The sequence below is a fragment of the Delphinapterus leucas genome, chromosome 12, assembly GCF_059928025.1.
Source record: "Delphinapterus leucas isolate spDelLeu-1000000601 "Yukka" chromosome 12, BTC_Dleu_Yukka2, whole genome shotgun sequence".
Classification (NCBI taxonomy): domain Eukaryota; kingdom Metazoa; phylum Chordata; class Mammalia; order Artiodactyla; family Monodontidae; genus Delphinapterus; species Delphinapterus leucas.
The window spans coordinates 92,886,325-92,898,595 of NC_143140.1; the positions used below are offsets into that span (position 1 = coordinate 92,886,325).

At 37.2% G+C, this 12,271-nt stretch overlaps 1 protein-coding gene across 1 annotated transcript in view; it reads right to left on the minus strand.

Annotated features, from left to right (window-relative positions):
- The window catches only part of PDE10A (phosphodiesterase 10A), a 304,446-nt gene that overhangs the window by 67,542 nt on the left and 224,633 nt on the right, over positions 1-12,271 (minus strand). The window contains exons 6-10 of the mRNA XM_022560857.2: positions 11,636-11,776; positions 9,478-9,633; positions 8,073-8,123; positions 7,209-7,267; positions 5,207-5,258 (exon numbers count right to left, since the gene is read on the minus strand). Coding sequence (XP_022416565.1) covers positions 5,207-5,258; positions 7,209-7,267; positions 8,073-8,123; positions 9,478-9,633; positions 11,636-11,776 — 459 coding nt within the window. The remainder of the gene's footprint in view (positions 1-5,206; positions 5,259-7,208; positions 7,268-8,072; positions 8,124-9,477; positions 9,634-11,635; positions 11,777-12,271) is intronic.

The following is a 12,271-nucleotide window of genomic DNA, read 5'->3' on the forward strand; positions in this document are numbered from 1 at the left end:
CACAATTAGGTAAGAAAAGCATGAGTATACATATTTGAAGAGACAAAAGTTTTACTGTTAGGTGACAATGTTACTGAGTATGTTGAAAAGTCAAGAAGATCAACTGAAAACAATGACATGCAATAAGAAAGACTTCCGTTTTAAGGTGAGTGACTCAACACATGTTTACTTTTTCGTTCTCCCCGAATATTAAACTTCCAGTTTGAAATGACACTCACATACTGGAAAAGAGTTAATAAATAAATCCTAGGCATATTTTGGTAATATTGATGAACTCCAAGCCTCAGAAGGTCATTCTAAAAGCCATCCCCGCTCCTACACACATTCTCTCTCACACGTGCACAGACACACACATGCACACACACGCACACAGGTTTACTTACAAGCGGAAGATAATTTTTGACAGCAACAGAGGATTTAAAATTCAGTGGAAATATATCTTCAAATTTCTGAGGAAAACTTGTTTTAAACTTAAAATTCTTTACCAAGTCAAACTAGCATTCAGTCATAAGGCAAAATAAAGACATTTCTCAAGCACACAGATGAGACCGAGCAAAAATAAACAAATAGATAAATTCAAGGAAGCATGGGAAGACTTGGGGTACAAGAAAAGGTGATGAGCAAAGAACCCACTAAAACTATAATGAAGCTGTACAATTCACTAGGAAATGATATGTAAGGAGTTACAGGTGTAATATAAAAAAGCGAATTAAAAAAAAGACCTAAAATATCTGGTTGTGCCCCCAAAATATATAAGATTAAAATGTAAAAAAGGAAGAAGTAAATTTATGCTGTGTTTTATCATGGACCACACATACGTGAGCTGGACAGACAGAGAAGGACATATTCCTGAAAACATAATTTGAGGCCCCAGGTCCGGCAATTACAGAAGTCTGAAATTTCAAGGTTCTCAGTGATAAGGGCCAAGAAATCCCTCCTTTTATTCTCTCAAACTAATCTGAGTTAGGTAGTTGACATCTTTTGGCTTTTACACCAAAGAGTCCAAATTAACAAACAAGATCAAGGCGAGTCTGATTTGAGAGAGACAGAGGGAGGGTGGGAGAAAATATTCATTAATTGAATTACAGATGAGGAAGGGAATTTAAGTACAGATGAGAAGAATATTTAAAGTGCCCATAAATTTATAAAAATTAATTGGAAAGTCTCATTCATTAATTTTCAACTAGCCGATGAACCACCTCTCCACGGAGAATGTGAAAACGGTGAAGGCATTTCTATTTGTGGTGGACCGGCTGGTGATGAGTCGCTCTTGGCATTTAGGTCTCAGAGGTTAAAGATGCTGAACACCTGCAATGCTCAGGCCAGTACTGTGTAAGGAGGAGCGGGTCTGCCTAAAATGTCAATATCACCCCCCCACTGAGGAACAGTGTATGCACATTAGGAAAACTATATCTACTCTCACTGGTTCCTTTCAACAGTGTTCTTAGGTCCCAGCGAATACATTAAAAAACAAAAAAGAAATAGTGTAAGCATTGGAAAAGTAGGACCACTGCTCTCATTATATCATTATAAACGATTTTCTTTCGTGAAAATCCAAGACTGTAAACTGAAAAAACACAGCTTAGCAAATATGGGGAATCAAAGTCAACACATTCAACCTAGAGAGATTTTTAATTGAAAATAAGACAATGTTTTTGTATAAGAAGACTACATATGCTAAAGGTATCAACTCTACTTAAGATTTTATTAAATTAAGGTAGTTCCAATATAAATCATACACCATGATGAAGAGGGATACATCACAGGAATGCAATAGACTAAAAATTTAAAAACACATGATCATCTTAATAAATACAGAGGAAATGGATGTTGACAAAATCCAACGTCCAATTAATATTTACAATACTCAAGAAACTAGGAATACAAGGGAACTTCCTCACCCTGATCAAGGCTACCTATGAACAGTCCACAACTAATCCATCTACTTAATGGTGAAAGACTGGAGAATGGATGCTTCTCCTCTAAGATCAGGAACAAGACAAGGATGTCCACACTCACCATCTCCTAATTCAATATTGTACTGGAGGATCTAGCCAGAACAATTATGCAAGGGAGAAAAAAAAAAAAGGTATACAGATTAGAAGGGAGGAACTAAAACTATAACCAATTACGGATGACATGATCTTGCATATAGAAAACTCTGAATAATCCACTAGGAAACTACTGGAAGTAATGACTTCATCAAGGTTGCAGGATACAGGATCAAAATACAAAAACCAATTTCATTTCTATATATTTTCAATGAAAAATGTGAAAATAAAATTAAGAACACGATTTCATTTCTAATATCACTAAAAGATAAAATACCTAGGAATAACTTTACCAAAAGAAGAGCAATGCTTGTACTCTGAAAATTACAGAACAGTGTTGAAAAGATTAAGAAGAGCTAAATAAATGGAAAACATCTCATGCTGATGTACTGGAAGTCGTAATATTATTAAGATGGCAATACTCCCCAAATTGATCTACAGAGTCAACAAAATCCCTACCAGAATCCCATCTGAATTATTTGTAGAAACTGACAAGTTGGTTTCTAAAATTTATATGGAATTGCAAGGGGCCCAAAACAGCCAAAAAAATAATTCAACCTGGAGAACAAATTTGTAGGACTCACACTTCCTGATTTCAAAACTTTTTATAAAGCAACAGTAATCAAGACATGGTGGTACTGTCATTAAGCTAGACATATAGATCAACTGAATAGAACTGAGACCCTAAAAAGAAACCCATGTGTCTACGCTCACCTGATTCTAACAAGACCACATTTAAAGGGGAAATAATAGTCTTTTCAACAAATGGTACTGGTAAAACTGGATAGCTACATGCAAAAAAAATGAAGTTGGACCCTTACCCCATAAACAAAAATTAACTAACATAAGTCAAAACCTTAAATGTAAAAGCTAAAGCTATAAAACTCTTAGAAGAAAATATTGGAGTCAATTTTCATAATATCTGATTTGGCAATGGATCCTTAGATATGACACCATAAGCATGAGTAACAAAAGATAAATTAGACCTCATCAAAGATAAAACCTTTTGTGCTTCAAAAGATACTATGAAGAAAGTGAAAAGATAATACACAGATGGGAGAAAATGTCTGCTAATGATACATCACATAAGGGAGTGGTATCTATAATACTTGATGAAATCTTAGAACATAACACTAAAAATTAAAGTAAAAAGCAGCCAATGAATCTGAATCTTTCATCACATGACAAGATGTTCAACATCATTAGTTACCAGGGAAATGCTATAGTCAAAACTGCATTGAGGGGCTTCCTTGGTGGTGCAGTGGTTGGGAGTCCGCCTGCCGATGCAGGGGACACGGGTTCGTGCCCCGGTCCGGGAAGATCCCACATGCCGCAGAGCAGCTGGGCCCGTGAGCCATGGCCGCTGAGCCTGTGCGTCCGGAGCCTGTGCTCCGCAACGGGAGAGGCCACAACAGTGAGAGGCCCGCGTACCGCAAAACAAAAACAAAAACAAAAACACATTGAGAGAGCACTTCACATCTACTATGATGGCAATAATCAAAAAGTAAGATAATAACCAGTGCTAGTGAGAACGTGGAGAAATTGGAACCCGTGTGCTGGCAGGAATGTAAAATGATACAAGTGCCATGGAAAAAGTTTGGCTGTTCCTCAAAAAGTTAACCATAGAGTAACCATATGACCTAGCAAATCCACTCTTACCTAAAACAACTGAAAACAGGTATTAGAACTGAAAATTGTACCCAAATGTTCAAAAGAGCACTATTTACATTAGCCAAAATGTGGTGATAGAGAGGCGACAGCTAACATGGTATGAAGTTTCCTTCTGAAGTAATGAAAATGTCCTAAAATTGACTGGTGATGGTTGCAAATGTCTGTGAATATACTAAAAACCACTGATTTAAACACTTTAAATGGATTAATCGTATCATACAGGAATTATATCTCAATAAAACTGTTTCTTAAAGTATAATATTAATAATAGTGTTTCTTGTACTCCTTGTACAAGCTCTATGTTGATCCATATTATATCTACATATTTTCATATTCTTCTTAATACCTTTCATTGCTTTACAGATTCCTTAAATTGTGTCACAACCAAAGAGTTATTTTTTTTTTACTGTGCAATCAATTATTCTCTTTTATTGTCCAAATACAGCTGAACCTTGAACACGGCAGGGGTTGGGGCACCGACCCTCTACACAGTCAAAAACCCCGTATAACTTACATCGCCCTCCACATACACGGTTCCTCCGTATCCACGGTTCCACATCTGCAAATTCCACAACTGCAGATCGTGTAGTACTATAGTATTTAGTACTGACAAAAGTCCACGCATAAGTGGACCCATTCAAACCCATGCAGTTCAAGGGTCAACTGTAAAATCATCAATGTAATTAATTACAGAAAGAATGTGTAAAAGTAATAACCCCTAATATTACCCTCAGTAAACTGTTTCTACAAGACACTGAGCATATCACACTCCATACCTGGCCTGCCATGGTATCAAAGAGGAATTGATCAGTGCACATCAGAAACCTGGAGGTGAAAAAACCCTTGTTGCACAGGATGACTATATTTTGAGAAAGACCAGGAAGATGGGAAGGAGAGAGAATATTTATCAAAATAGACAACAGGGCATGAACAGCACCGAGCAAGCCAGCCTGGCACCCATGGGGTACACATGCACTTCACTTCGACTACTAGAAGCCACTTCCTCAGTGGAGTCTCTCCAGAGCACTAAAGCAGCAACACTACACGTGGCGGAAAAAAATTCTATTTCATATGGCTTTCAACCACAGTTGCCTGTGAGTCTTCTAGAAGAGAGAAATAATTAAGACTAAAACTAAGTAGAATGAACCTCAAGATCAGGAAGAATCCACTGGAAATTCCTAATATAACCTATATGCAAAAGGTATTCTGAAGAAATCATAAAAAGAAAGTAAACGTTTTTCCAAATTAGCTCTCCACTAAATAATCAAAAACTCTGAGGTATTTTTCAAAACACTATTCAAAACCCCTCCAAAAGTAACAGAAGTGACAAATAACTCAAGGCGACGCCTCCAGATCACTAAGCACCACCCTTTCATCATATTTAAAAGAGCATGTATGTCTCGTACATTAAAATGTTCCACCACATATTAGGACATGAATCTAAGGATTAAATCAAATCATTTTCCAAACAGAAGGCAACCTACCATTATGTGTTCAAGTAGAGAATCTATTGCAACTATGTTATCAAAATACGTTCTGAAAAAAAGGAAGATAAAACCTTTAAGTAATGTTATTAGAACAAAGAACATGTTAAACTTTGAATGCATTTCCCAATTTTGTCTACATTTAAATAAAAAACATAAAGGTATATGTTGTTTGATTTTTGTCCTTTTGTGGAAACAACCAATAATATTATTTTAAAGAGAGAAATGAAAGTTTATCATTGACTTTAGTATAAGGACTCTAATTCCGGAGGCTGCATTAAGTAATTATTTTATCAGTAAGTATTCAAGGTAGGGAGAAAGTTTGGGGCATTTAACTTAAACTATGAAGAAATAAAATTGGTTTCATCAAACTTAATACCTCATAAATTACTTTGATCTAAAATAAAAATATTTAAATTTGCTAAATCTCATTAATATGCTAAAATGTAAATTATCACTGGAAAAACTCAAAAGTTAAAATGTAGTTTAAGTGTACTAAGAAAGCAAGGCAATTCATTTGAGACGAGATATCAGAATACAAATAATGGCAAGGACCTGACCACTTTACACGAGTAAAATATATATTCATCATTTTGAACTGCAAGTAAATATTTGGGAGGCATATGGTACATACATTAAAATGTAGACCAGAGAAACAGAGGAATCAACAGGCACGGTGTTACAGGGAATCTATAAAGAAATGCTCTTAATATAGACCCGATTGGCAAGGTACTGCTTTCAGTTTAGTTTTGTGAGAAGTTAGTAATGTATTCAGGATTAAGATAACTTATAGCAATAAACAATGCCTTTTTTTAGAAGAGAAATCATCTGGCTTGAAGCTACTAATACGCTTCGTTACACCATCCACTGAGGAATATCCTGCAAGGAACAGGGGGAAGCAAACGGGTTTCCCACTGGGGAACAGATTTAAGGTGTCACATGAGGGTTTTAATTGGACTTTGGGAGACCTGCAAAGTATTCACATACATTAGTATGAGAACGTGCACAGCTTCCCTTCCTAGGTGTTTCTGAAGTAGTAATATCATGTGTCCCAGAGATACTGTTTAATTCCATCTCAAAGACGACAGTTGGCCTAGGGGATCAATAGAGCACTCCCTCAGTCCCATACCTCTCTAATTTTATATTCCAAAGCACAAAGCAGCAACTTCAGAATCATTAGTGACGAGGATTACTAGACTTGGTGATGAGTTGGTTATGAAGTGTGCCAGGGTGACACGTGAGCAAGAACGCAGTCAGAGTTGTGTTGGAGGCCTTGGAGGCACAGGTACATCACACCTTGAGCTAACTTGTCAGAGGATGGGACCTGAAGTTACCATGTCCTGGGGCGTTTTAGATTTCAACAGTTAAGCAGATGGGTCAGATAGATACGAGAGCTTCCCTGTAGCAAGCAAACCCAGTATGAACCTGAAATTTAATAAGTATCTGTAATTGCTTCCGCTGCCAGCCCAAGGGAGTTTTTCTAGGTCAAACTTCAGGGAAATGGAGCATTTTCTGGAGAATGATATCTGAGCTACTATACATGAGATAATTAAAATGATAATATTATGAGTCTGTTTTAATGTACTGACATTTGTTGAAAAGGCCAGAGAGGGCTATTTGGAAAATAATAAACTAGGACATTTCCTCTCCTTCTACTGCTGTCAGTTTTCTCCCATGAAAATAGAAATATCAATACTTAGTGCCTCTCTCTAGATAGCCTCTAACACCTTCTAGTGAGTCTGTTTAGAAAAGATATACCAACTTGCAAATTAAGATCATCACATATACATCTGCGATCCTTCACTTGTAAAGTGAACGTGGATGAGGATGTAACTCTATGATCCAAAATACGAACGACCATACTTACCTTACCACCCGCCTAATAAAGATTGGTCTTCTGTTACTGACTGCACTAGATAGCAATCTATCACTGTCAGAGCCTGCACTTAATCTAAACTGTTGATCAATAAGAGCTACCACATCCCTAGACATGAACACTTACTTTGATACGTCGAGCAGAAAGTCATTCAATTCAGTTTGTTTGGCAAGACCTCTGCATACCTGCCATACAAAATAATGGCTATTAATTTTAAGGGAGTTCTGCTTATTTAAGAATAAAAATTCCAGAATACTAGTTACCTTATTTATTTAAAAAGGCGTAACACAATCACTACTTCAATGCTTTTAAAATTGTACTTGGGTGCATATCCTACCTACATTCAATACTGTCAGGTCCAGGAAGCCCTTGCTTCTCATACCATTATCCTAAAATATATATACATTTTCTCCCTATCAGACAGTTCCTCATCAACCTGAGTTTGCTGAAATGGACTTAAAGGAACAAAACGAGAAAAAGTGGAAGATACAAAATAGAATTCTATTGCTGCCATGTTCCTGAACTTAAAAGTCTAGTTCTCGGGAAGACTCCATGCAGTTTGTGATCTTTTAAATTAGATCACATTTTCAAGAGAATCAGGTATCTTAAATAACAATTAATGTTTAAGATTAATGTTTTCATATAACACTTAGTTTAGTGGATGTTTTAATTTAGGAAATGGAGTCATAAAAATATCAGTGTTACTGCCAGGAGGAGGTCATTCCTGGGCTTTCAGTGGGAAACAAAAACCATGATGGGGAACATAAATAATTTAACATTATATGTAAATATATAAAAATAATTAATTGGAAAATATTTAAGGCAGGGAGTAAGTAAATATAAGCGAATAGATCAAACATTTTAGAAACAACAAAATACCTAATATCCAAAAACAAAGCACTGGGTTAACCTCCATTCCGTTCCCCAATGCTGCACTCCAAACACCCTTTTCTCCTAGGAAGCCCCTGTGAAAACATCCCAAAGACACACCTGAACCTGATGTATGGCTACTGAAGCCCAGGCAAGATTTGCTGTTGCAACCTAAAAAAAAAAAAAAAAAGAGTATGAAGCAAGTTTTTATCAGTCACATGCAGACATCCCAGCAAAGGACTCTAGCATAAACATATATGAACAATTTTGTAAGATCATTGCATTTTTGAATATTTTGCCAAATGTGAATAGTCAAATATATATAAAGTTTCTCTTTTATATTTCCCACTTCTTTATTATTGAGTTTAATGCTCTCTTGTCCCTCCTACTTCGGGTTAAAAAGGAAGATAAATTGATTAAGAGAGCTGTCATCCAATGATTTTAACATAAAATAATTATTTTTCAGTTCAACCAAAATACTATTAAAAAGGCCTCTAATGACCACTTTAGAATGAGGAAGTATTTCCCAGACTTCACTGACAAGTGCTCAAACTTCTAGCTATTCTATTTCTTTGATTTTTCATCCATCTAACAAATATTTATTGGGTGCCTACTAGGTACCAGGCGCTGTTCTAGATGCTGGAGATACAGCACGAACAACAGAACAGCTCACAGCTGCTGCGGGCAGAGAGAAGGGCAAGAAAGAAAATAAAGCAAAGTGCACGTTATACTGGCTGGTGACGCGGCTATAGCGGAAAAGAGGCACGACAGAGGGACAGGAGCCGCTCACGTCTGTGTGCGGTGTTCAGCGAAGCCTGATCAGAGAGGGTGACCTCAGAGCACATTCCTGAGTGAGGCAGCTGGGGCTGGGTACAGGACAAGCGCAGTGCAAGAGGAGGGAGAACAGAGGCGCAGGCTGCGTGCAGGAGAGGGCCCAGCATGGCTGCAGGCAGGGAAGGGGCTGGAGCAGCAGAAGACGGGTCATCTTGGTAAGTGCACACGGGGTGCAGGCCACGGAGGGGCCTGGGTGAACACCTCGTCTGACAGATAGATCATGTACTGTTTGGTTTTAGTAGGACTGAGCCGTTCCGGTTCAGGGAACAGTGAACGGAAGTTATTGTTTCCCAAATGGATTTGATGCTGCTACTTCTATTCAGGACATACTCTAGGAAGAGGACATTTTTAAGGGGTCAACTAGAATGTGAAAACTCTCCAAAGCCATCCTACGACTTCATTTGATTCACAATATGGTATTTTATTTTTATTGTTAAAATGGATCCTTACTAAAATAACTTACTATAAATTTCTATATCGCTATATTGAGTGAGTTTCCTCTCTAAACAACTGCAAGACAAAAAAAATGTTTTGAAAAATCGTTAGTAGTAGTATCAAAATATTATTAAGCAAATTACGGTTTTAAATATTCCCTCATTAAATATTCATCATTTATTAACTGAATATTACTCAGCACCTTCAATGAACTAGGTGCAACTAAAAGTCCTCACAGGCAGCGTCCAGGCCTCACCTCCTGATGACTCAGACAGAAGGCTTCCTTGCCCCAGTGCCGGTACAGCTCAAGGATGCCGATCAAATCACCGATCGCCGTGACAATTGGCAAACAAAGAACAGACTGGATACGCGTCCCTGATTCCAGTCCGGTACCTCTTGGAAATCGTTCGTCCTAAAAAAACAGAAGGGTAAAAGATATAAACTCAGTGAAAGTAATGGAATCATCCAGTTATGATTCTATCAGCAAATTCCTTATACTCGTCATCAGTAATGAGCAGTCCTTTTCAAAGGAAAACCAAATGACCATGGCCACCATAAACACCGCTTAAGAAAATGCTTATCTTTAGCAACGTGGAACTTATACCCAAATATGGATTTAATGTTTCTTTATCACTGTACAGTAGAATTTAATTAGTGAATGAGTATACATAACTTCATGCAATAATAAAAGTAATTATGATGGTTAACATTCATTTATTCCTCACCTGGTGTGTGCCAGGACTAAGGGATTTACAGGTATAAGGTCACAAGTGAAAATTACTCCAAATGTAAATGCCATAGGAAGGAAATTACATGTATAAAATTTCTTCCCTTCTATTTTTAAGGTTAGAATAACACAAAAGCATACATTAGTGAAAGTCATTGTAACTGAATCTCAAAGGCCCATATTAGATATTCAAATCATCCAATAATTACCAATTACCTATCATAAGAAATGAGTCGGTTCTTTGACTTAGCTTTCTAGCTTAGCAAAATCACTCAAAGGAACACAAGAAACTCAAATGAATTAATATCAAAACGTCAATTCTATGTATTCAATTTCTGTGGTCTACAGGAAGCTTTTCATGAATAGACTGGTATAAATCTATACTTTGTAATTTACAGATATTTTGAAAGCTTGCCTATACATACAATAGAACATTTTGAAATGACAACTTACACAGTATCTACTTTTTACGTTTACTTCTTAGAAATGAAGGATATTTGGCATACCACACTGTGGAAGTTTAAGGTATACAACATGTTGATACGTTTATATGTTGTAATATGGTTGCCACTGTAGCATTGTTAATGCCTCTATCAAGCCACATAATTATCTCTTCTTTTTTGTGGTGAGAATAATTAAGATCTAGTCTCTTAGCAAGTTTGATGATTATAATACAGTATTGTTGTCTATATACATTATACTGTGAAACATTTATTTTTAGCACTTTTTCTTTTCTTATTTTTGATAAAGTAACTAGTAACCTGATTTGTTCAAGGCTATACAGATAACTAGTGGCAAAAACAAAATTAATATCTAGATTTTGTGACTCCAATTTAGTACTTTTTCAGAGCAAATTCATGACACCTATATACTTGTTTGTATGCTTGTCAGTTTCAAAGTCTGAGCTCATGCAGTGACATTTCATCACAGTGTACACATGCACTGTGGCAGACTGCTCTGAGGGCTCTGTTTTGTCCTGTTCTCTGTACCCATGGCCTTGGTCAGACCCTCCTACACTCAGTCTGGGCCTCCCATGAGATTTGCTTGGCTAACCTGAGGGCAGTGAATTTGATGTAAGCAGAGGCTTGAAAAGTCACTTGCATGTGTCCACTTCTTCTCTCTGACACCTGCCACCATCATAAGAACATGACGCTAGCCTTACTGGTTGGGGTGGCGAGACACACACAGAGAACGAAGGCCACCTAAGACTGGCCAGCTCCTAAGTGATGGCCAGTTGATGTCAGACACATAAGCAAGCCCAGTCAAAGATAGCCCAGATCAGCAGAATGGCCCAATCCAGAGACAGTGAGTGGTGGCTGTATGACCCCACTAAAATCTGGGGTAGTTTGTCACACAGCAATAGCTGACTCATTCATATATATCCTGCTAGGATATGAAACATAAAACAGTAATCATCTAGTCTATATGACTATGAGTATACATTTTTATGCTTAACTATACTGGCAAATGTTGAAAGAACAACTACTCAAATCTACATCTTAGGGGTACGTAAGATATAATTCTTGGAGTACAAAGAATTAGTTTACATACAAATGCATTTACTGTTCTGTATCTTGCTTTAAAGCTGTTATAAAATGGCTTAAATTAAAACATCAAGAGTATATGTTATCTTTCTTAATTAAATACTTCAGGTTACGAATGTCACAAAGGGTAAAAAGCCACTTACCCCAAGGATGTCTTCTACTAGCAACGTTTTTCTGGACTTGGCCACATAGGCAGAGGTGGTGGTGCCCTGGGCGATGGGCCCAGCGGGGATGAGCCTGGGTTTTCCTTCCTTGATTCCAGGTGGGGTAAACACACAAAGGCTCTAGGAAGAAAAAAGGAATATGTTTTATAGACTTAGGAAAGTCTTTGGCACAGGACGAAAAGATTACTTAACAATCGCAAGAAATCTGTGAGCCAAGGAAAAGTAGAGACATAAGATGAGGAAAGGTGCTTTGCGTGACCAAACTGAGCATCTGAGGTGAAATTCTCTTTCATATGTCCTACGCACACAACACACAGGCTAGATACAGGACTCACACAAATGTCTAGGTGCAGAAAATCTCTTAAAATAGCCTCCGATTTTTATCCACAGAAAATAATAAAATGAAAACAAAATGTAAGCTGTCCTTGGGCTCAAGAAACTATCACACAAGAAACAGACACACTGCCCTACAGACTTGCCACATGGCTCTGTAACTACAGGTCAACGTGATTTGGTTATATTTTTTCATTTTCATTAAAAATCTTTTTCAGAACATTATTTCTATTTTTAATACTCAACCACTCCATTCCTAAAACTGACCTGCCCATAAAATTA